Source organism: Eptatretus burgeri, chromosome 25 (assembly GCF_056783735.1).
Source record: "Eptatretus burgeri isolate ZD-2024b chromosome 25, Ebu_testis_v1, whole genome shotgun sequence".
NCBI lineage: Eukaryota > Metazoa > Chordata > Myxini > Myxiniformes > Myxinidae > Eptatretus > Eptatretus burgeri.
This window is the reverse complement of record NC_140985.1, coordinates 876,644-902,355: the sequence shown is the minus strand read 5'-3', so window position 1 is coordinate 902,355 and position 25,712 is coordinate 876,644. Positions and strand designations below refer to the sequence as shown.

General features: G+C 43.5%; 2 protein-coding genes across 3 annotated transcripts in view; both read left to right on the top strand.

Annotated features, from left to right (window-relative positions):
- Positions 1 to 2,116: 2,116 nt before the first annotated feature.
- LOC147007799 (uncharacterized) overlaps positions 2,117 to 25,712 on the top strand; it is a 30,574-nt gene continuing 6,978 nt past the window's right edge. Inside the window, exons 1-5 of one of the 2 annotated variants that reach the window (XM_085866408.1) lie at positions 2,117 to 2,248; positions 7,848 to 8,047; positions 9,094 to 9,293; positions 9,539 to 9,676; positions 12,221 to 14,271. In XM_085866408.1, the coding sequence (XP_085722534.1) occupies positions 2,192 to 2,248; positions 7,848 to 8,047; positions 9,094 to 9,293; positions 9,539 to 9,676; positions 12,221 to 12,354 (729 nt within the window). In that variant the 5' untranslated portion in view covers positions 2,117 to 2,191 and the 3' untranslated portion in view covers positions 12,355 to 14,271. Of the gene's footprint in view, positions 2,249 to 7,847; positions 8,048 to 9,093; positions 9,294 to 9,538; positions 9,677 to 12,220; positions 14,272 to 25,712 lie in introns of those variants that run through there. The other variant, XM_085866409.1, reaches the window with a different exon arrangement.
- Positions 23,778 to 25,527, top strand: LOC147007800 (uncharacterized). The gene is made up of 2 exons (XM_085866407.1): positions 23,778 to 23,911; positions 24,050 to 25,527. Exon 2 carries the CDS (start codon positions 24,105 to 24,107, stop codon positions 24,846 to 24,848), a length of 744 nt encoding a protein of 247 aa, XP_085722533.1. The 5' UTR covers positions 23,778 to 23,911; positions 24,050 to 24,104; the 3' UTR covers positions 24,849 to 25,527.

The following is a 25,712-nucleotide window of genomic DNA, read 5'->3' as shown; positions in this document are numbered from 1 at the left end:
GAATAAAATCAGCCGTTCCTGTGGGTATCTACTGCTGGGTAGTGAATCTCACAGCAAATGCTCAACCATGAGCACAGAGGAGCTTTCAAAAGACCTCCGGGATAAAGTTATGGAAAGGCACAGATCAGGGGATGGGTATAAAAATGTCAAAGGCCTTGAATATTCCTTAGAGCACAGTCAAGACAGTCGTTATAAAGAAATGGAAAGCGTATGGTACCACCAAGACCCTGCCGAAATCAGTCCATCCCTCCAAGTAAGGATGACCAAGTAAGGAGACTGATCAGAGGCCACCAAGATGCCAATGGCAACTTTGAAAGAGATACAGGTCTTCATGGCAAGGACTGATTCCTGGTGTGTATGTGACAGCAATATCCCAAGCACTCCACGAGTCTGAGCTCTCCGGTCAGATGGCAATAAGGAAGCCATTACACAAAAAAAATCCCACCTTGAGTCCTGTTTGAGGTATACAAAAATACAGTCGAGAGATTCTGAAGCCATGTGGAAAAGTTTTGTGGTCTGATGGAACTTTTGGAAAAATGCAAAACGCTACATTTGGTGCATTCCCAACAAAGCACATCAGCCAAAGGACACCACACCCACTGTGAATCCTGGTGGTGGCAGCACCATGTTATGGGGATGTTTCTCATCATCAGGGATTGGGGCACTTTTTATAGTTTTTTGCACACAAAGTCCATGCTTGTGAAAGAGCGAATACACAGAAACATATCACAAGGCAGGAAAGAAGAAGGGAGGGAGAGGGAAGCACAAAATAGTGGGGGGAAAAAGAGAGGATATCTGTGGAAGGGAGAGGGATGGGATGGGGTTAACAAGACGGTACTCGAGGGACTCTCAGGAGGGAAAACAGGGAGTAAATATCAAGATTTTGAATGGGAGAAGAAATGAGATGCTGGTGAACAGCTGTTTTGAAGACCTGGAGGGAGGACTGAGATTGAAGAGTGCATCGGAGTTTGTTCCAGAGGCAGGAAAAAGAGTGAAGGTGAGCAGTGATTCATTATTTTGGCAGTTTCACCAGAAGGGGGTTTTGTCAGACTTTGAGTACACTGAGGAAATATAGTGGGGACAGATCACAGACAGAGCAGGGGCGGGGGCAAGGCCAGGAAGGAGATGGAAAAAGACAGAAAGATTCTCCGGTGAGAGAGAGAGAGATTCAAAGACCCAGCTTCATCGCGGGAAATACCAATGATCCTAAAAGCCTTGGTTTCCACAGCGTGAAGTCGAGCTCTGTGTGAGGCATTCACACAACCCCAGAGATGGGAGCAGTAATCCATCAGACTGTGGATGAAAGCTTTGTCAATGGTTGGAATCTCAGGTGTGCCAAGGAAGGATGAAGCACAATGGAGGTTGCCAGGTTGGCAATTGACTTTGGAGGCCAGCATGGAGATGTGGCTTTTCTTGAAAAGATCATGGCAGATAGTGAGACCCAGAAGCCTGAATGAAAGGATTTCTTAAAAAGCAATGTTGATAAAGTAGCTTGGTGGTGGAGGGGGGTTCCATGCGGTTCTTTCGGAGAGACATAGTGAGGGTGTGAGTTGTCAGGATAGAACGTAAAATGGATGGAGCAAAATACAGAAAAACCAAGAGGAAAACCTGCTGCCCTCTGCAAGAGGACTGAAATTGGGACAGAAGTTCACCTTTCAGCATGATAACGACCCGAGAAACACAACCAAAGCCACACTGCAGTGGCTGAGGAAAAAAAACAGATATCCTTGAGAAGCGCAGTCAGAGCCCCGACCTAAATTCAATCGAAAATCTGTGGAATGACTTGAAGATTGCTGTCCATCAATGCTCTCCACGCAGCTTGACTGAGCTTGAACAGTTTTTTGTTGAAGAATGGGAAAATATTTCCCAATCAAGGTGTGCAAAGTTGGTAGAGACCGATCCCAACAGACTCATAGTTGTAATTGCTGTCAAAGGTGTCCCACCAAGTATTAACTCAGGGGGGTGGACACTTATCCAACCAAGAAATTCTGATTTTGTATTTTTAATCAATTTTCTGAAATTTGAAGAATTTGTTTTTAATTTGGAAGTTGTGGTTCCGGTGGGTAAATAAAGGGGGAAAAAGTCAACTGAAGGTTGATAGGAGTTTTCAGAGGGGGTGAGAGCATCCAACAATGTTTTGATCATCCTTGAGACAGAATGGTGTCAAGACTGCAGCCCTTTGGGTGCTGGGATGGATCACCCATGGCTCCTTGGTCCGGAGGTCGGAAAGTCAGCCCGCATTGAAAAGGTGAGGGAAAGATATATAATCTGCTCTGGCCAGTTCATTCCTTGGTTGGTGTTATTGTGACCCAACCAGACTTGGGATTCATTTTGTATATTTACACGCATTTTATCATCCATGAATGTGTAACACTGTCAAAAACTTCCTTGTAGTCAGTCCATCCAGGTGGTGGACAATTTGGTTCATCGCATTTTGAAATTTTCAAGTACGGCATTGTTCAGTAGTGGGTGGTGGCCCTTTTTTTCTTCGTCTCAACCTACTTGTTGGCTTCGGTGATGGAACATCATTTCTGTCATAATTCCTGTTGGAAGTTTATGTGTTGTTCGGAGATATGTTATTGCCCACTATATGTGAGGAAGTTGTGTTTCTTTCGATTTTTAGATGAGAAATGTGTTTCCTTCTACGAACCACTCATGCCTCTTGCATCAGTTGTTTGAATGTCCTGGTGTCGTGATTGTGGAGGGCATAAAGTTGTTTCAGCCAGAAGTTTGGAATTCCATCTGGGCCTGAATTGTAAAGTTTGGTGGCATTTTTTGAAGTTGTTTTTAATTATTTATTTCTTCATCAATAACCACTGGGGACATTTTCTCTACCTACATGGTGCTTCTTCTTTTCCAAGTCCACGATCCATTCTGCTTCCTTGTTACGTTCCTTTTGATCTCCAAGAATTCCTTTCTATAATGTTTCTCCCATCTTTTCTTTTTCAGGGGGAGTTGACACATTCTGCTTTTGTTTCCCTAATTCGTGGAAGAATCTCTTTGGGTGACTCTCAAACATGTGATTTTGTTTTCTCCTGTTGTTTGCCTCCTCATGCGGTGGTGTTTTTTTATTTATTTATTTATTTATCTTTCTTTCTATCATTTCCAGATTGAGTTTGTTTTCAACACCCAAGCACTCGAGGTCTTTGTCTCCAATTTTGGATTTGTTTTTTACAGTTTGAATTCCCTTTTTTAGTTTTGTGTTTCTCTGTCCTTTCCTGAACTGTTGTATTTGTCCAATGTGTTCGGTGTGTCTGTGTGCGTTTGTGTCTGTCTGTCTATGTGTCCACGTCTTCATATTCTCACTTTAAAAATTGCTTTCTCTGTAATCGCTTGTCCGATTGATGCAAAATTTTAAACATAGGAGGAACTCCGGTTCCGGGTTTGGAGCGTCGAGAGGTCTCCTTCAGAGCTCTCTGCTGACGATCTCAAAGATAAGTTTCCGGTCGTTATTTGTCCCGTTTTAACTGTTTATTTTTCTCACCTATATGTTACTGTGTGTTCCTAGTTCGGTTTTGTTTCAAAAATTGTGCTATTTTGTGAGTTTTTGGCGACGTTGCCTTACCGGGTGTTTGAGGCCTAGGCTTGAGGCTTGAGGCCTAGGCTGAGGCCAACCGGTTCCCCTCGGTGTACCATCGTTTTATTTGTTATTTCTCCCCATTACCTTCAATTTCTATCTTCCCCTTTCCTAACGTCCCCCATTTCTCCCAACTAATCTCTCAATTTCTTATCTTAAATTAAAAAGAAAAAACCGCCACCTTTCTCCTCATTCTGCTTCTTCTTCTTCTTCTTCATCGCCTCTTCTTCTTCCTCTTATTCTTCCACCCCCTCCTATTCTTCTTCCTCGATTTTTTCTACAACACTTCCATGACCTAATCTGTTGAAAACTCTCAAACATTCATAATAATAACAAAAACGATATCTTATAATGCTTCATCTTCCTCTCTCACACGTGTGGTTCTCTTCACTGTATCATAATGCACTACTCTTCTGCTATTTTAACAGACTGCTCTCATTTCGACCTCTCCTTCATTCCTTGCCTAAAAAATCCAACTGTGACAGCGTTTCTTCTCTCCATTCTCTGAATTCGCCTTTATTGCATCCATCAAGAATTGTGTTAAATCGCATCTCTGACCTAAAACTAAAAAAAACCCCAGTTTGCAATGAATGTTCGCTTTCCATCAAACATTCTTTTTTTCCAACTTCAGTGCCAACTCACCCCTCTCACCCCTCACCCTCACTCTCAAAGCAACCATCCCACTCTTCTCCCTCCAAGCCTCCCTCTCACCTCTCTCAAAAATTCCCCTCACCTTTGTCCCACCTTTCATCCCCCTCACTCATCCTTCTCAAAGTTGCCCCCCTCTCATCCACAAAGCTGCCTCCTTCCACTGCCCTCTCACCTCCATCTCTTCACTCCACCTCCTCAAATCCTTAACTGCCTTCTTCCCCCTCTCTTGTCCCCCCTCTCCCCCAGCACCACAGAGCCTTTTCTCCTCCTCATCCGGCCTCCTCCCCGAGCTATTCTGCAATCCCCCACACTCTTTCAACAACCCTCCTTACCTCCCCTCCTCGTCCCTTGTCCTTCCCTCCCCCTCACCCCACGCCCTGCACCCAAAGCCTCCTCCCCAACCTCTTCATTAAAAGTGTGGACCTCAAATATCCGGGGCCTTCGCTCAAACCTTTCAGATCTTTCCATACAGGTTGCCACTGACAAACCAGACATAATCTGCCTAACAGAAACTTTCCTCCCCCAAGACGTGTCTGACTCCCAAGTATCTCTCCCTGGTTACTCCCTCCTCCGGTATGACAGACCAGAGCCTCGTCCTGGTGGAGGAGTTGTTCTCTTCATCAAAGACTCTATTCCTCACTCACCATGCGCTGCCCTCACTCCCCCACACCCCCCCAGGAATACCTCTGGCTACGGCTTCCCCTCCACTCCCACCTCATGTTTATATGTGTACTGTACCGTCCACCTCACAGTGATGACTCCATCTACACCTCACTATCCGAAAACATGGACCATCTTCTATCTTCTCATCCAAACTCTCTCTTCCTCATATGTGGCGACTTCAATTGTCATCATGCCAGTTGGCTCGGTGTGGGTACCTCTCTCACCTGTTATTAATTAGTCAGGCACCTCAGCAAAAGCTTTCTGTGACTCATTGGGACTGACTCAATTGGTAAACTTCCCGACCCGGATCTCAACCAATGATACTCCATCTCTTCTGGATCTGATTTTGACAAATTTCCCTGACAATATCTGCTGCTCTTCCTTCGCTCCAATCGGTTCTTCTGACCACGTCCTTGTCAAAGTGGACATCTCTCTGGCTATTATCAGAGAACCACCTCACCGCCTTCGAGTCTGGCATTTCACTGAAGCCGACTGGCAGGGTCTCCAAGCAGCCATCAAACTTATAGACTGGTCTCCTATCGCTACTTTCTCCAACATCAACTCATCCTGGGAATTCTTTCAAAGAAACTTGCTCTCCCTCATGCACAGATTTATCCCCTCTCGTCTTCAGTTGTCCTGCCCTTCCTCCCGCCCTTGGTTCACTGAAGCTTGTGGTGAGGCAGTTGTCCTGAAACAACTTGCCTTTGCATCATGGGAAGCAAACCACACTGAGGGCAATCTCAGTTCCTTCCATAAAGCTCGGAACAAGTGTGTATCTACCCTCAGGAGAGCCAGAAAACAACATCTTTCTCATCTCAAGTCTGAACTCTCAAACCTCTCTCCCTCCTCAAAATCCTGGTGGCGTTTAATCAAATCTGTTTCTGGTGTATGTTCCCCCTCCATCCCCTCCCTTACCTCAAATGACCGCACTGCTGATTCCATACGTGATAAAGCTGAATGTCTAAACTCGGTGTTTGCAGCTAAATCTTGTGTCCTGAACCCATCACTATCTCTACCCACTTTACCCAGTCGCACCCAACTGTCCCTGGACTCTGTGTCCTTTTCTCCTGACAAAGTGGAGAGCTTGCTGTCAAACCTCGACTGAGATTCTGCAACCGGTCCAGACGGCATCAGCCCACGTGTCCTCAAAGCCTGCTCTTCTGCTCTTGCTCACCCTCTCTCTGTTATATTCACCCTCTCATTTGCTCAAGGTCATCTGCCATCTGCTTGGAAATCTGCAAACATCACTGCCCTGCATAAAAAAGGTGCAAAAACAGATCCCTGCAACTACAGACCAATCAGCCTTCTCCCAATCATCAGCAAGGTTATGGAATCCATCATCGCTTCAGACATGAAATCCTTCGTCTTCTCCAATGGCTTGATTTCCGATCATCAATTTGGTTTCAGACCAGGTCACTCTTCCCTGGATATGCTGCTTCTGCTCTCCCATCAATGGATGGAGGTTCTCAATGCCAGACAGGAAATCCGAGCGTATCCCTGGACATATCACGTGCTTTTGACACAGTCTGGCACCCTGCCCTGCTCACCAAACTCTCTTCTGATGGTATCCAAGGCCATCTCCACTCATGGCTCGCAGACTTCCTCTCTTGTCGGTCACCGTGTGGCCCGAAATGGAGTTATTTCATCCCCCCTTCCTGTCCAGGCTCGAGTTCCTCAAGGTAGCGTTCTGGGCCCTGTTCTTTTTCTGGTTTTCATCAATGATCTCTCCGACTCTCTGGAAAATCCTCTATATCACTTTGCTGATGACTCCACCCTCTGCCGTACCATCTGTCATCTCTCAGACCGGCAAGCACTCTCACTATGTCTCTTCGAAAGGACCGTTTAGAAAACCCACCCATCCACTTTCTCAACAATCCTCTGGAAGAAGTCCTTTCTTTCAAGCTTCTGGGTCTCACTATCTGCCATGACCTTTCCTGGGAAAGCCACATTTCAAACCTCACCTCCAAACTCAGTCGCCGACTGGGAATCCTCTGTCGTGCAAAGTCTTTCCTCGGCCCTGCTGAGCTCCTGACCACTTACAAAGCTTTCGTCCACAGCCTGATGGAGTACTGCTCTTTCCTCTGGGCTGGTGCTCCTGCCTCCCACCTTTCTCGGCTTCACGCTGTGGATTTCACAGCTTCACCAAGGCATTTTGGATCATTGGCACCTCGCGCGATGAGGCTGAGTCTTTGGGCCTCTCACTCTCTCACCGCAGGCAGGTCAGTGGTCTTCCTGTCTTCTGCCGTCTCTCTGGTCTCGCCCCCCTGCTCTCTCTCTGCGATTTGTACCCACCACATTTCCTCAGGGCACTCAAGGTCAGCCAACAACCCCCTTCTGGTAAAACTACCAAAATCACGAATAACTGCTCACCTTCACTCTTTCATTCCTCTTTTTTCCTGCCTTTGGAATAAACTCCCTCACTCTATTCTTTCCCATTATTCCCTCCAGGCTTTCAAAACAGCTGTTCACCACCACCTCTTGTCATCCCCCATTCAAATCCTTGATCTTTTCTACCCCTGATAATCTACCCAAGCCCACTTCCTTCAAATTCCTGCTTTCCTTCCTGAAAGTCCCTGTAATGTCCATCTTCTATTCCCCATGTTCCCCATCTCATCCCTCTACCTTCCACAGATCTAATGTGTCTGTTCCCCACTGTTTTGTCCCCCCCACTCCCGCCCCTCTTGTCTCATGCCCCCTTGATGTGCGTTGTGTGTTAGCTCTCACACGAGCCTCGACAAGGTATACAAAAAAAAAACTCCCGATGGAGAATGTTTTTATTGTTAACATTGTCGTCATGTGTCACATGGTATGGCAGCCATGTTGAATTAAAGGGAAAATCTGCATCTAATTTTCTCTGAAACCACTCAACGAACATAATTGAAACTTTGCGTATGACTTTCTCGATCTCTTTCTCGATTTCTTTCTCGATTTTCTTAAACACAATGCCCCAATCCAGTTGTCGTTTACAACAGCGAAGGACGAAGCTGCGCGTCGTGCACGCGCAATGGAATCTGACGAAGCACGAGCTGCTCGCTTGACACGCGACAGTACGCGCGTGACAAGACGTCGTGCAGCTGAAACGGATGAAGAACGAACTGCTCACTTGGCAGACAACACTGAACGCATGACAAGGCGTCGTGCAGCTGAAACGGCCACGTATGTACGGGCACGCGAGAGCGAAGGAACAGCCTGTGTGGTTGTTTCTGGCAAGCGGTTTGAAAGTTTTATTTATTATTTTTTTGCACGTACGGCCATGCACGTATGGGCACGTACTAGCTTTTCTAACTTTTATACACATCAAAGAACACACACCGGAGAAAAACCCGGAGACACCTGGGGGAAAAAGGGGTTTGAAGCCCGGGACCCCCATGGGGGAAAAAGGGGCTTGGAACCCGGGACCCCCGTGGGGGGAAAAGGGGCTTGGAACGAATCCCTCACACCCCCCGAATCCCTTGTCTGTGTTTAGCTGAAAGTAAGTCAACCCCCGATAAGCATCTGCTCTTTGTCTCTTTTCTGGCATTTTGATTGATTTTGGTTTTGAAATTAATTTTTTATTTCGCTCATAAAATATAAAGTTCCTTTAATTGATTAATTTTATAACTAATAAATCATTTGTCGATTTCCAACCTGTCCGTGTTTGTCCTTTCCTTCCATTGGTTTAGAATTGTCAAAGAGATCAAGAGATAACATTGATGTTTTGCCGAGGGCGCGCTCCCCACTCAGGAAACCACGTGACCTCGAGTTAAACGGTATAATTGGAGGGTGGACATTGGAACTCGTGGTTAACTGGGTGGAGTTCGTGGTTTTAAAACAACCCACCGAACTACAACGTTAATTGTGAGTGGTGGCCCCAGGTCCGGCTCCACCGACGACAACCGGGGATTAATCCCCCTGAGTGACAAGCTGGTGTCTCGGTACCCGTGGCCGCAACACCACATTCCCACATACCCATATATACTCCGTTATGAAGGAAGATTGTCGATAAATACAAAAACAGAAAATAAAGAACGTTGTTTCGTGTCGAGGAAATGATCATCGACGAATTCGGACTCGATTTTCCACTTTCACAACACAATCTGAAACACAAACAATCCGTTAAAACGAAACGTTCAATCTTTGTATTTATTTTAAATCATGGACACGTGATGTGGCGGGAACCAATCAGACACCGCGATCTCCCTGTTCGCTTTTTCCCCAAACAGCTCGCGCTCTTCACTCGGTTACCACAGCGTACCGTCCTTCACCCGACACGACGTGCGGTCCACCACGACCCGAGATCTCAGAGAGAACACCTCGGGATCCACGAGCGGTTCCGATGGAGGATACGTGGTCGGTCCGGCTGGTTCTCTGGAAGACCGCGGGTCCATGGTCGGTTCACCCGAGGACAAGGGGTCCAGACCCGGTACGTGACGTTCACTCCGTACCGAGAACTTGTGTTTCCCGTGCTGATCCGTGCTGTGTACTAACACAGGAACTCATTGATTTAGTGAATGTCACGATGTCTGGAGCGGAGCCGGAATTGAATTGTGAATGGAAATCCCATCCATGACATGTTACCCTCCCTCTTGTACATGTATGACATCATTTTATACCTCATCACTTCATTCATCATTCGATTCCTCTTTAATCTCGTTTATAACAAATCAGATGAAGATTTACTTGTGATGATGAGCCTCTGCACCGACACACAGTGGCCTGTTCTTGAGGACTGCAGTGGCATCTTTACCGTCCTCGAGGAATCACTGGATGAGAAGACAAGAGACTTACCTTTGTTTTCAGAGGAAGGTATGCTCACTGATGCAACACCTTCCCTGTGCATCACCAGGTTGGGAGTTTATAGCTCGTCCTGTACCAGCCTTATTTGAGGCCAAATTATGTTCAATATTATATTTGAAGATGTGAAGGGTGAACTTAGTTACCACTAAACCAGTCGGCTGTTTGTAAAGCAGAGTTGGTGAGAATTTACCAGGAAACTAATTAATTTTGCTCGATGGATGGAAGTCACAAGTTCAAGGTCAAAGTTTGACCCAAAAATCATTTTTCACGAAATTTTAACCTGAAGCTGTGACCTCGACCTTTGACCTGCTGTAAGAACTGTTATGAAACCATTGTTACGGGATAGGTATGTTTGTACCGACTCTGTTTATGTGTTTTAGTAAATTATCATAAAGTGTGGAGGGGGAGAGGAGGGTGGTTCTTGGCAGATGTGACGCTGAGTTTAACACCCATCCTGGAGACAACACACACATTTATGAATCACCCTGCCTGTGAAACACCGGGATGACAGTTTATAGCTGGGTCGGGATTCAAACCCAGGCGAGACAGCTGAGAGCGAGCATGCGTTCCTCTCGGCTATCCTGCCGTGATCTGGTAATTCATTGCTGTTGAGGGAGTGGGAGGGGCATAAGGGGATGGGAAGTCAGCTTGAGGGGGAGGGGCATCGTGAGGCGGGAAGGCAGCTTGAGGGGAAGAAAGCAGTGCAAGAGGAGCAGAAGGCAGCACAAGGGAAGGGGAATGTTTCATTTCACTCATTTCAAGCGGAGGTTCAAACCAAAGCAAACAACAATGAGATTCGCAGCGAAGTGGAGGTGATTTTTGCTCACGCCACATGCAGATGAAAGCAGCAAGGATGGTTCATAAAGATGATATCAGCTGACTTCCAAGCAAAGGGAAGATGACCCCGGGAAAATGATGGAGTGAATGGAGCAGAATGTTTTGTAAGTACAACGTGCCGTCGTTTGATTAAATCCGTCCCGGAAGCGACGGGCACTTCTACTTCGACGCCCGTGAAGCGAAAGGTGGAGTTAAGCAGTTTTTTCACTTTGTCTGTCTGTCAGTCTGTCGACAAACATCAGTTTATGTTCGAGGAACAACTCGATTTCAGTTGAAAGTTATATTTTGAACATTAATCGGAAAACAAACCTGTAGTTTATCAGGACTTTGGTGATGAATCCGTCCCGATCGCACATGCACGGAGAGGAGGAAGATAATCGTTTTAATCTGTCTGAAAAATTGAAACAAATTTGAAAATCATTCCAGACAGGAAACTTCCTATTTTAAGGATGTTACAAAGGACACAAACAACAGTGTTCCGTCTCCACCTCGAGGCACTGAAGCGAGTGCACCAGTTACCCACCTGGAGGATGTCACGGCATAAAGAAAATAAAGACACCAATGTGCCCTTTGTGGTGTTTTATGGATGAAACGTACAATCCCTTCATCAAGTATTCACACCCCTCGACCCTTTTCACATTTTCTTGTGTTCCAGCCTGACTTCAAAATGGATTAAATTTAAATGTTTTGTCGCTGATCAACACAAAAATACCCCCCAATGACAAAGGGAAATTTTTTTTTGAAATTTTTACAAATTAATGAAAACTGAAAAGCTCACAATGGGAAATTGTCCCGTTGGAACGTAAATCTTCGCCGCAGTAGAAGGTCTTTTGCACTCTGAAGCAGGTTCTCCTTAAGGAGGAGGAGATTGGGACCATACTCTGTGCAGAGTGTTGGTGCTGCTTAAGCAGTCTACTTGGCTCTTGGGCACAATCCTGGAAGGGTCGCCACTCCGACACAGTATACCTGCATGCTGGCACTCACTTTGCCGACCTCGGAAGGATGACGGGCCGAGTTAACCCCACGTGGAATTAATTCAACAGCTGAGTGGGATTTGAACTCAGGACTCTCGGATCCAAAGCCCGGCAACCTTGCCATTAAACCAACATCAGGCAGCCAACTCCTCAAGGACTTGCTTGCATTTGGCTCCATTTATTGTTCCCTTTATCCTTGCAAGTCTTCCAGTCCCTCAGAAACACAGAAAAATCCGAGAGGAAAACCTACTGCCCTCTGCAAGAAAACTGAAATTGGGACAGAAGTTCACCTTCCAGCATGATAACGACCCAGAGCACAAACCAAAGTCACACTGGAGTGGCTGAGGAACAAAAATATATCCTTGAGTAGCCCAGTCAGAGCCCCTACCTCAACTTAATCGAAAATCTGTGGAATGACTTGAAGATTGCTGTCCATCAACGCTCCCCACGCAGCTTGACTGAGCTTGAACAGTTTTGTGCAGAAGAATGGGCAAATATTTCCTAGTCAAGGTGTGCAAAGTTGGTAGAGACCAATCCCAACAGACTCACAGTTGTAATTGCTGTCAAAGTTGTTCCACCAAGTATTAACTCAGGGGGTGGACACTTATCCAACCAGGATATTGAAATTTTGTATTTTTAAAACATTTGTTTGTGATTTGTGGAATTTGTTTGTCATTTTGAAGTTTTGGTTAGGTCGGTAAATAAAGGGGGAAAAGTCTGATTTAACGTCATTTAATTCCAGGCTCGAAGACAACAAAAGGTGAAAATTTTGAAACTGGGTGTGGACTGTCTATCGGCACTTTAAATACCCAACATCAAGGACACTTTAATAAGATGGCCGGATGGAGTCAATTAGGACAGGTGCAGATTCTGTAAGGTAGAAATAGAAAACACCATCACCTTCTCTCGGGATGTAAAAACCTCATGTCAGAACATCTGTACACACAAAGGCTCAACAAGGTATCGAGAGCAATCCACCGACACATGTGCAAAAACATCAATATCCCAGTCTCAGAGAACTCTTGCAAGCACGAACCTAATGTGATATCAGGATCTGAAAAAGGAACCTGGAAGTTGAAGAGCGCCGACATTGCACCAGTGATAATCAGAGCAACGGGAGTGATTCTTTGACAATATAAAAACTAGAACAATTATCCAAAGCAATTTATGAGAAGAGAAAAGAGCAGAATTAGGATCTGGACGGGATAAAATCCCGAAAAAGGAATAACAAAACATCGAAAGGAAATGCATTGAGGAATCGTCCGTGTCATGATTACCTCATCTCTTCACGGCAAAAATGTTGATCCAAATTCAGATGGAGATTTCCATTTGATGTTTTATTATCTTGTTGACGATAATAACGTTTTTCATGGAAATTCGGGAATTTCAGTACATTCCAATCGGGAGTTAATATAATGTCTGTCTTCAGGATTTTGCGAACAGTGTTCGGCACCACGGGCAAAAAATTCCAAAATGTCTGCCCTAACCTCACGATCCCCCTATCCCAGGGAACGTCATGTGAAAGGATCAATCCACAAAAGTGTATCACTGCACCCCTTAGCTGGGCATGCGGACTGGTTGTGGTTGGAGTAGATGTTGTAGTTGTCGTAGTAGTCGTGGAAATAGTGTTCAAGATTGTCCATGGGATTCCCAATTTTTGGTGCTTGTTTGGTGTTTGTACTTCTCAACTTCATTTCGTTGTTTGTTCTTCGATTTTCTTTCCAAGTATGATGAGATGTTCCGCATCTAATGAACTTCTTTGTCATGAGGTTTCGAATAATTTTACACAATTACGTCATTATGTGAAAAGTAAAAGTGAGTCATTAAATTTTGGTACCTTTGCCTCACATTGCACTTCTTGATGCTATAGAAACCAAGTCCGTCACAATCATTAGAATCTCCCACGATGAAGTTGAGTCTATGGTTCTCCTACTCTCACACCGGTGGTCTCTCTGTCTTCTCCAGGTTCCTTTCTGGTCCTGTACCCCTCTGCCTTGCTTTGTTCCCCCATCCCGGAATTTTGCTCCAAAGGGCTTTTTCGGTCTTCCAGTAACCAACTTCTTATCTGTTGAAACTCCCAAAATCCAGGTTCCTTGCTCACCTCCACTCATTTGTTACTCCTTTCTCCAGCCTGTGGAACCAACTTCCTCAGACGTCAATATGACTCTTCCGTCTTCAAGATGGCTATTCACCCTCCCCCCCATGGCTATTCTAATCCATTATCATGATCTTTTCTCCCCTCTCCAAGCCTTCCTTTCCTCCCCAAGCCCTCTCCAAAATGAAAGCCCTCCACAAACCGACCTATTCCTTTCAAGATTAATGTGTTTTCCTCCCTTATTTCTCACCATCCTTTCCGTATGCCATCTCCAGTTTTCCTTTCCCCTTCTTGCTGTGTTTGAGCTTGCATTCAGTTTGTTCACCTCTTTGTCCACCACCCTCCCAATGATGTCATTCTTCCACATGCTCATTCTTTATCCAGGTGACCCTCCATTGTTCCTCCATCTTGTTGTGGTTGTGTCCTTGCCTCCCCCCACCTTCCACGATGTTCTTTTTGTTCTGTTGTGTTTGGGGTTTTTCTAAACCCCCTTTTTATCCCAAGGTATATTTATTTGTCTCCCCTTTTCACCTGGGGACACTTTTTTTTCAAATAATCCATGCAATAAGATAAAGATTTGTTCAAGTATTAAAGTGGTCATGTGATTTGTTAAAGGTGATTCGAAAGAAATATCTAAAACGTCTAAGCCTCGGGACACTCTTTATCAAATAACCGATGCATATTGTTTAGCTCACTCATTGAACCTATAAAGATTTGTTCATTCTCAAATTCCTTCAATAGTTTAATTTTCTTTGCACAATAATCCCCATCTAAAATATTGAAAAACAAAACATTTGAATCTTTATATTTTTTAAGATACCCCTTTTGTGCCATTACGAAATGATAAACTTCTCTTAATGCTCTTGTTTGACCACCTCCTGAGCCACATATCATTTTGAGATTATAGTAAATTGTTTTTTCATTGTTCAATTGATAACCATCAAAGTTTTCAGTCCATTCAAGGATATTTATTTTTTTCTTTACATCCTCTAACTAGTTTTTAAATTGATTCGCTTATTTGTTTTTGTTATTTTTTCAATAAGACTTATTTGATATTTTTCACATTCTTTATGTTTTCCATTTATATACCAAGACTGAGATGTTCTCCACTCTTTAGTTTGATTAATAGTTGGTTTGACCATTTATATTGTTGCGGTTTTCGCGCCCGCCGGCGTGCGACGGCCACGTAACTCGAATCGCGGCACGTCGCCCACCGGACGGACAATCCAGTCGTGACCCTCTCGGACTAACGCCGGGAACCAGTCACGGGTGGACCTTTCGGTCTCACCGCGATCGAGCCAATCAGCCCCCGCGTGGGATAGGGTTGCTCGCCAAATTCGAACTACCTAAGTACCCACGCGGAGGGTAGACCGGGCGATCGCACCTCGCCGCAGGTCGACTTCGGACACGGGCCACTTAAGCGACCCGTTCCGTACTATCAGAATAACCGAGCGGTGTTATCGTCGACCTCGACGGTTCGATTAATTATCGGGCGTATTCAGCCCACTACCAACCCTTTACGTGAAGCAAGATGGGGATTCAATGGGGGAAAAGACGAAGCGAAGCGGGAGAACAGTTCAACAATAAAGCACATTTATTCTCGGCACACGGGAAGCACACAAATACAATTCCACCAAATGCACACAAAAAAAAGAAAACACAATTCCATTCACACAAAAAGCAAACATAAAAGTGAAAACACAGTGCAGAGCTAATACCGACTACCGAGCACACGGCAACACTTATACAATTCTACTTCACAGACGGCGCCGACAACACATACCCAAAACCAAGGAAAAGAAATACCCTCAAGAATGGGGTAGGCCTGAGGCCGAGACCGGGTCGGGCCTACCCGTCTGGTGATGAGACGCGGAGCGGCGATGGCCCCGCAACCCGCGGGCCTCGTGGACAGTGCCTGGCAGGGGGTGGGAACGGGGCCCCCTTGGTCGCACTATCTCAGCGCGGGGGGAAACAGGAGGGGGTTGCTGATGCTCGGGGTATAGAGGATCTTTATTATGTGCGACGAGCGTCTCCACCTCGGCCAGGTCGCGCTGTCGGCCTCCCTCGGGTGCAGCTTCCTGCACGACGCGAGCACCCCCTCGTCTGGTGTCGCCGCCTTTCCACAGCTCCGTCCCCTCCGTTCCGACTCCAACGCACACGACGAGCAGCTCCACCGCCCGCGAAGTCTTGACCCTCTGCTTCCGACTCTCCTCTTCTTGACTCTCCGACCCCGTTCTGCTGACTCTTCTCTGACTGACGAACACCGTCCTTTTATCCCCCCGTAACTTCGCCTTTGACCCCCTCCCTTTGACCTTTCACCTCGCTCCCCATTGGCCCGAGAAAAAGTGGGCGTGAAGGCTTTTTGATCCACAAATTTGCATATATCGATCGTTCTGGAGGTGGGGCCAAATCGCCCCTCGCTCACCGATTGGACGGCAAAAAAATGGGCGTGTGTCGTTTTTGATCCGTTTTTGAAGCAGAAAATCCGTGATTTTGTACACGCTGTTCGACGCGCGCTCTGCATGAGTCCAACACCGGTACCCACAGCGGGGCAAGAACGGTGGCGATGCTACGGTTGTGAGGTGTGCGTGAAGGTCGTGGCGGTTGTGGTGAAGCGGTGGTTGTGGTCGGTGGTTGATGTTGTGGTTGTGATCATGGCGGTTGGTCCAAAATAAAGATAGTAAAAGAAAAACGGCTATCCTGAAGAGTCGCAGCTCGCATAAATGACATGTATTCCCACTAGACAACGGGTTTGGGCCTAACTACACATGCACTTACCGAGATACCTCACCTAAGGGACCTGAATGGTGGTTTGCGAATCTGGTAACCACAACAATATATTGTGAAGAAACAAGGCCATAGCCCTTAAAAACCCTAACCCATCTTCCCATCGTTAAAACACAATCTATTTTATACATTCTATCATACAATATCCATATGGAACACAATCTATTCCATTATCAAAAATAAATCTCTTATCATCAAAGGCTCCTTATGCCTTTTTATTTACTTCTTCACTATATATCTTATATTTATTACTTCTTATTGTATTCTTTTTCCTATATTCTTCTTTCTTATTCATCGAACAATTATAATAATTTCTAAAAGTTATTGATTTCTTTATTACATATTTCTTTATTCCCTTTAACCTCTTATCAATCTGATCACCATACTTATAAGCATATGCCTTTGCTCTCAATCCAATAAACTCACTCATTACTTTTCCACCCAACTCATCCTTAAACTTACCAATAACCTTTTCATTCTTTTTGGAAAATAACTCACTCTTCTTACTAAAATTACTTGTATCATATACTCCAATATTTTTCTTCATATCTTTATAAACATCATCAGTTTTTATATCTAGGATAAAACTATCAGTGTCCATATACATCAATGAAACATTTTCACCATACTCTTTCTTTCATCCATTAAACAAATAATCACACATCAATATCTTTGATAAATCAAGAACTGCTGTTCCAATATAAATTGGTTTATCAATTACAATACTTTCCTTTTCCATATGAATTGCAGAAAAGTCTCTGAAAAAAACCTCTTCTCTCATAAAACTTGGTTTATTTATCAATCTGGAAGCTTCTTTTCAAGATGTTGCAAATCTAATGTTTTGCCTGTTTCTCACATTTTCCATTGTCTTTCCAAAGACAGGATTATTCATCAATTTCTAGAATTCCCCTTCAAATTTTACTTTTGTATTTGTTCTCATATCTGTATTGAATTTAACATACTTTTTCATCCAAGGACTTTGTTTAAATTTTAAAACTCTATGAATTTTAGCTACTCTCAATCCTTCTCTCAAAAACTGTTTCAAGCTTCTCTGATGCAAAACATATCCCTCTTTATCATAGAATGTTGTTAATAACTTTTCTGTTGATTTGCCTTTAATATTAAAACTTTTATGATAATCACTTAACCATTCTTTCTTTGCGGTTTCTTTCTCACATGCAAAAGGAAGGTCTTTATGATGAAGATCACTCAGGTACCTCAAATCAACTTCAAAATAATAACCTTCTTCTTCCTCATTCAATTCCTCTTGAGAAAAAATAACAATATTCATCAAAGCCTTTTCATAATCCTTTTCTTCCACCCACTCGAGCTTACCATAAGGCAGAGATTGAGACATTGCCCATCCATACAAATTATTAGCATCAAAATACATCAAATAATTACTATCTTTTTCACTATCATAATTTGGAAGATATTTATTATTTGCTTGAGCATATCTTTTTGAACATACTTGTGATATTAGACCTCTCTTAGACTTCTCAATCATCAAAAGCAAATCTACATGACTGATTAAATCTATATCTTGTTTTGTCATTAGGTCACCTCTTCGAGCATGACCAAATAATATTGGTGTTGAGAGGAGAGGTGACGATCTGTCTGTCCGTCCGTCCGTTCACAATGAAGTTGAAGCGGGAGATCTGGTCATTAGTGATCCTGATAGAGGTCAATGAGACGTACACGATGGTATGACTTTCAAGGTCACCGAAGGTCAAGGTCAAGGTCACGAGGCCTTTGAAGTTGCGAAAATGACGATTTTCAAAATCTATCTCCTCCGACATTTCTCTAGCGATCTTGAATTTGATTGTGACATATGAATGTATGGGACAATATCTAAATTTGGTCGGGATGGATTTTCGAATTTCGCTTTCGTTTTCACGTAACGTGACTTCAAAGTTTGCAAAAACTGCCCTATCTTCAGGAGGCTATATATTCTCTACTCGGCATGGTAAAAGTTAGTGAATGGTGTCATTGCATAGCAGCTGACCTTGTATTTCATGTCCATTCGAAAAAATACCGATATCTTCGAATACGTACACGTCACGTGACTTTGAATTTTGCGAAAACTGCTTTATGTAGTTGCAAAATGACGATTTTCAAAATCTATCTCCTACATTTCATAAGTTATCTTGAATTTGATTGTGGCAGAGGAATCTATGGGACAATATCTAGATTTGGTCAGGCCAGATTTTCGATATTCGCTTTCGTTTTCGCGTCACGTGACTTCAAAGTTGGCCAAAAATCCCTCCTGACCCGAGAACACTTCACCCTAGTAACAGGAACTCATGCTTGTTTCTCGCAGAGATGACCGTCACTCCCGCACGGGTGTATTTTTTAGGATACATTCAAAATCAGCGTATATCACAAATGGGTGCATGATAGATTTATTATAATCTTCAAAAGAAATCTTTTCACCAGGTTTAGGCATTGTAATTACAGCTGATTTATGATTACTACAATATTTTGAATGTTGTTCTAATCGTTCTTTTGTATGAAATGAATTAAGACATCGCTTACAAGGATATATTTTGTTTGCTGTTCTGAATACCTGAGAAGAGATTAATCTTGATAAATTATTGATGTATGTATAATGTGAATTCTTTCCAACACTAAAATATAAAAGATCAATGTGTGTTTCTTCATTTTTATAGTTGTTTGAAATTTTTAATATTTGAACTTTGTTTGTATCCGTTAATCCATATACATTAATAGAAAGATTACTCTTTTTCTCAAATTTAGGACTATCTGTTAGTGGCATTGGGAATTTAAAATCTTTAATGTCCAAGGTATTCTCATATTTCATATATTGTTTTACTCTTTCTGAATTACAATTTGGTGGATGTAAGTGAGCAAGAACAGACCAGAGAAAACATTTATTATCATTGTTCTTAATATTAACAACTGCCTTCTTTTTTTTTATTTATTTTGGTAAGTCAATAAAAGAAGAAGCTTTAAGAGGGTTTGATTTTAGAATGTGTATATCTAAAAAGATGATTTTAAAAAATATTAAATCCACTTCCTACCACTGTATTATCAACATCCTCCTCTTGTCTTGATAGTTCTTCATAAACCCCACTATTCAAAAAATCTTGAAATGATGTTATAAAATGAAGATCTGTTCTCATATAAGGAGTTTGTTCTTCATCTTGTCTTTTCATATTCATTTTCACTCCCATATAAAACTTTAAAGTTTTCATTGTTTTCAATGTCTTTTTAACAACTTTTTCAACATCAGGTTTCACTATTTCAATTGATTCAGCTATTGATGATGGACTGGGTTCTTCAAATTGAAAAATCCTTATTTTTATATGCCCTTTAAATGCCCCATCAGTGTTTTCAATATAATAGTCTCCCTTTACTTTAAACTCATTTTTCTTGTGTTTTTGTGATTAAAGATGTCTATTATAACGACTCTTCAAAACATCCTTTGAGCAAAACATCCTCCCCTCCAATCCATTCTCATGATCTTTTCTCCCTCTCCCTTCCTTTCCTCGCCAAGCTCTCTCTAAAATAAAAGCCCTCCACAAACTGACCTCTTCCTCTCCAGATAAATGTGCTTTCCTCCCTTATTCCTCACCAACCTTTCCTTCTGCCATCTCCAGTTTTCCTTCCCCCTTCTTGCTGTGTTTGTGCTTGCATTCAGTTTGTTCGCCTCTTTGTCCACTAACCTCCCTCTGATCTCATTTTTCCCCATGCCCATTCTTTATCCAGGTGACCCTCCATTGTTCCTCCATCTTGTTGTGGTTGTGTCCTCACCTCCCCCCCACCCACACTCCTCTCCCCTTCGACGATGTTCTTTTTGTTCTATTGTGTTTGGGGCTTTTCTGTGTCCAAGGTCCACCACGAGTGCCTCAAAAAATACCGAGAAATTAATGATTGGAAAAGTTGTTGTCGGTTTTGGTGAAATTTTTGGGGGTTTATGGGGACTTCTCTGTACAATATACAGCATTTCTGTATGCAACGGGTGATCTTGTTCCAAGAGTGTGTCGAAGAAATTCTCAATTCCTCCTGTACATTTGAGTCAATTAAAACAGGAAAAACAAATACAAGCATCGATATGGAGAATCGGGGCAACACAAGCAAAACACTCTTTCCCAGACTCAGCAGTCCATGGAAACTTTGAATTCTGATGTAGTTTTCAGTGAGACGAGGTCTTTTACCCTCTAAACATGCTGACACCATAGCTGACATGTTGAGGGTTCAGGGAAGAATCACTCACAGCTTTGGTGCAGCAGCCATCTGGAGGTATGCTTAATTTTGAAGGGATGAGGAATATTTATGAACTCAAGGTTGATAGGAGTTTTCAGAGGGGGTGAGATCATCCAACAATGTTTTGATCATCCTCGAGACAGAATGAAGTGAAGACTGTAGCCCTTTGGGTGCTGGGATGGATCACACATGGCTCCTTGGTCCGGAGGTCCGAAAGTCAGCCCGCATTGAAAAGGTGAGGGAAAGATTTATAATCTGCTCTGGCCAGTTCATTCCTTGGTTGGTGTTATTGTGACCCAACCAGACTTTCAACAGCTAAAACAGCTGGGTCAGGAAGAGCTTTAAATTATCCATGTATTGTAGGTGTGTCACCTTTCCTGTTTCTTTGGATGTTCTTCTATTGGTTGTGAGGGTGTATCCATGTCCATAATTGTTGTTGAGGTTACTCAGTGGGTCCAGAGCAAGACAAAACAAGTGGGGGGAAAGACTGTCTCCCTGGAAGATCCCATGCCATATATTCACATTTGGTATTTCGAGATTTCCTTCTGAGTGCTGTCCGATCTTAACTCGTTTTGTTGCCATTGCTGAGCCCGCTTTGGCAGTGTTGGCGGTGTCTCCTCATGTTGTGGTCATTGCTCTGGCCAGTTCAGCTTTGTTTGGTGTTATTGTGACCCAACCAGACTTTCAACAGTGAAAACAATTCTTTAATTAAAGTACAAAACAATTCATTCACCCCACTACAAATAACTTTCACCCACAGCACAATTAAATGTTATACTGGTCCGAAACCCCCTGGTGAAATCACACAATTCATATGTCCAGAACAGACATGAATAATTCATGTAATGTGTTTGGGTGATGTATGAGACTGGGTAAAACGGCGGAAAAACCCAGAACTAATTTATTTTACAACTTTAAACCTTCTTAAACTTTTATTTAAATTGAATGATATTGTTGTGGATTCGTGTGGACGATCGCCTCAGCCCAATTGCGGCCGCACGCACCCACCGAACGAGCAATCCAGTCGTATCTTCCGGATCAGCGCCGAAACCCAGCTACGGGTGTTTTTATAACACCATAGATCAGCCAACTCTTCTGTCCACGTGCTACAGGGTCAATCGCCGAATTATGGATGTACCTAATTATTCGCGCAGACGGAAATGCCGGGGATCTTGACCTCAACGGGGCCTGCACGAAAACGAGCCGCTTTACGCAGCTCGTTTCGTATGCGATTGCCGAGCGGTTATATATCGCCAAGTCCCGTTGGACCCGATTATCTTATCGGTGTTAAAAACCAGCTGGCATTCCGAATGCTCCATGGCAGTCAATGAGAGGAAGGGACGCAACGAGCGGGTGACATTTAACAATGGGGACATTTATTTGAACACAGGCAATGCAATGGATGGGGGGATGGGGAAAAAGACACGAGCAAAAAATCCTGCAGCCGAGTTCTATTCTAATGTGAAGCAAATACAACACAGGCACTTAACAGTTTCCTACTTATGAGACGGGCCCACGAACACACGTATGCACACACACACCCAAGAAATGGTGGCTGATGCCTTTAATAACGGACTCCAGCTCGGAGGGCAGATGAGCTGAAACCCAGAACCTATCTCGAACCTCTCCACCTCGTGTGGTCTTCAAGCTGTTCGGACGCGGGCTCCAGCGAGAGCGAGCTGGATCCAATCGCCGTGAGCCGCGATTCTTCCCGAGCTCCAGCGAATCCTCTCGCGCTTCTGAACACGTGCTGGTGAGACGAGGCGCCGATCCTTCCCGTCGATGCGTCGCTATCTCGAAGAACCACCTCCAAGATGAGGCCGATGAGTCGCACCAAGCCGGGAACCGAGCGATGAACAAAGAGCCCCCCGAACCAAGAAGAGCCAGCCGAGCAACCAGCTCAACTCTCTTCCGATGAACAAAGCCGACTCTCTTCGACGAACCAAGCCAGAGCCCAAAAAGTGAACCCAGCCAAGCAGAACCCGAATGTCTGCTGAAAAGCCAAGCCAAAGCAAAAAGCTCTCCAAAAAGCCTCCACTTCGCCAAGCAGAACCGAATCTCACTGAACCAAAAGTCTCAACCCTCGCCAAGCAGAACCCAAAGGCCTGCCAAAAGCCAAGCCAAAGCAAAAAGCCGATTAAAAGCCTCCTCCCTAACCCAAGCCGAAGCAGAAAGCCTTCAAAAAGCCTCCTTCCTAACCGAGGCCAAGCAGAACCCGAAGCTCTACTGAACAACCAACCGAACCAACTGAGGATTTCTTCCTTATTCTCCTCCGCCCTTCCCCCCTCCCGGCGTGACTCATCCCCCGTGCCCGCACAACCGCCGGTGGGAGGGAGTTGTTTCGTCCCGTGATTCAGGAGGGGAGGGCTCTTCTTCCTCTCCATTGTGTTGGGATCGCTCTTGAACTATTAAATTGAATCGCAGCGCACTTAATCAATTTCTGTCCATTAAACAATGGAAGGTGAGATATCTGGGGAACAAGCACATATCGACATAACTGAGCTAAAGGAACCTGAATGTTGTGTGCAATCGAATTCCCAAATTCATAACAATATACTTGAACACTGCAAAACACAAATCTTCAAAATATTTCCAAGAACCGATGCTGTATATCGATATATACCATGAGTCGGAGTGGCATATGGGAAACACAGCAGAATGGTGAAGGAGATTCTGCCAATAGGATCTGGTTCCGTCAGTGAAGTTCCCGATTTTTTGTTGTTGTTTCAAGTTCAATTTTTTTGTTGCCTGTTTTTGTTGATTACCTTATACAAATGTGTGTCTGGCACAATTATCTTACCTAAATTCCATTTGAATGTCCTCAGAGAACCGTTTTACTAGTCATAGCTGTTCTGTCAATTTTTCGTCATTCGGTGCGAAGAACTTTAAGTCATCCAGACGTGAGTGAATAATTACATTTTGACGTTCATAACGCATTCCAAAAAACAATGTGATATAATAGGGTGCACGGATGATGTGGGTATACGGGCCATGATAGTGGTGGCCATAATAGTGGGGTGCTCAGTTAATAATGGTAATTTTGTTCAGAATGAACGTGCAAGGTGAGATTATGTGCTCAACGTGTGTTGTTCAAGTTGTAAAAGTGATTTATTTTTATTTTACTCCATTGTTAATTTGCAGAGAAAAAAATTGAAACATCTTCAAGTGTGAACTGTTCCTCGTCATTGGACGGAGAAGTTTCATTCGATCATCACCTGGCAGAGACTTTGTGTCAGGATGGTGAGAAATTTCGGGGTGTGTCTACAAACAACAACAACAACTGCGACAGGTGGATCAATGTCTTGCATCAGGAAAGCCAAATAAGTGAGAAACCAAACAATTTTTCTGTGACCAACAAAGACTTCACTTCCTCATCGTGTTTAAAAGGATGTGTAAAAATATGCACAGGTGAGACGTCACACAGGTGCACTGTATGTCATAAGGGATTTGCTTCTTCTTCAGATCTGTTGACACATCAAAGAACACACACCGGTGAGAAACCCTACAAGTGCTCACAATGCAGGAAGGCCTTTTGTTCTTCATCAAGTTTATATCGTCATCAAAAATACATTCAGGGGAGAAACCACACAAGTGTTCACAATGCAGGAAGGCTTTTTGTTCTTCATCAAGTTTATATCGTCATCAAAAAACACATTCAGGGGAGAAACCACACAAGTGTTCTGTGTGCAACAAAACATTTAATCAATCATCACACTTACAAAGACATCAAATAATACACACTGGAGAGAGACCTTACTTGTGTTCTGTGTGTAACAAAGCATTTAATCAGTCATCATACTTACATGAGCATCAGATATTGCACACCAGGAAGAAACCTTTCAATTGTTCTGTGTGTAACAAAGCCTTTTCTCATTCAGCAACTGCATCAGCACATCAAAAAATACACACCGGAGAGAAACCTTACAATTGTTCTGTGTGTAACAAAGCGTTTACTGATCCATCAACTGTACCTAAACATCAAAGAATACACACCGGAGAGAAACCTTACAAGTGTTCTGTGTGTCACAAGACCTTTGCTCATCCATCAAATGCATTGATACATCAAAGAATACACACCGGAGAGAAACCCTACAAGTGTTCTGTGTGTGACAAGACCTTTGCTCATCCATCAAATGCATTGATACATCAAAGAATACACACCGGAGAGAAACCTTACAATTGTTCCGTGTGTAACAAAGCGTTTAATAATTCATCGAACTTCCATAAACATGAAATAAGACACCTGAGAGAAACTCTATAATCGTTCTGTGTGCAAGACGGCCTTTACTTGTTCATCATCTGTATCTCGACATGAAACAATACATCAAAGGAAACAATATCCAGGAACAGGTGCGAGCAGAAGATGGCACACATGGGATGGAAATAACAGCAAATCCAGCACCATCGATTGCAAAGAAGAGAAATGAAAAACACAAAAAGATACATCAACAAATATACACCGACAACTGGGAGAACGACAAAAGAGCAGGAAGATTGAAAAAGATCTGGAAAGAGTTGGGGAGAGACAAAGAAGGCACTTTGCAGTGGATTGGAAGATGTCATGTTAACTGTGATGGAGAACGAGTCAGAGTACAGTGTCTGTAGAAAGTCAACACCCCCTTTCAAATTTTTCACCTTTTGATGCCTTTTCACCTGAAATTAAATATCATTAAACCAGACTTTTTACACCTTTATTTATACATCGTAACCCAGAACGTCCATGTGAAAAACAAATGATACAAATTTCATGAAAATTAATCAAAAAACACAAAACTAGAATATCTTGGTTGGATAAGTGTCCACCCCCATTATAACAGCAATTGTAAACTCGCTGAGGTGGAACCAATTACTTTCAAAATCACACACCAGCATAATTGACCTCCACAGGTTTAAACTGTCATGATTCTGATGATTTCAGAATAAAATGAGCCGTTCCTGTGGGTTTCCTCTGCTGGGTCGTGCATTTCACAGCAAATGCTCAATCATGAGTACCAAGGAGCTTTCAAAAAACCTCCGGGATAAAGTTATGGAAAGGCACAGATTTAGGGGATGGGTAGAAAAATATTTCAAAGGCCTTGAATATTCCTTACAGCACAGTCAAGATAGTCATTATTAAGAAATGGAA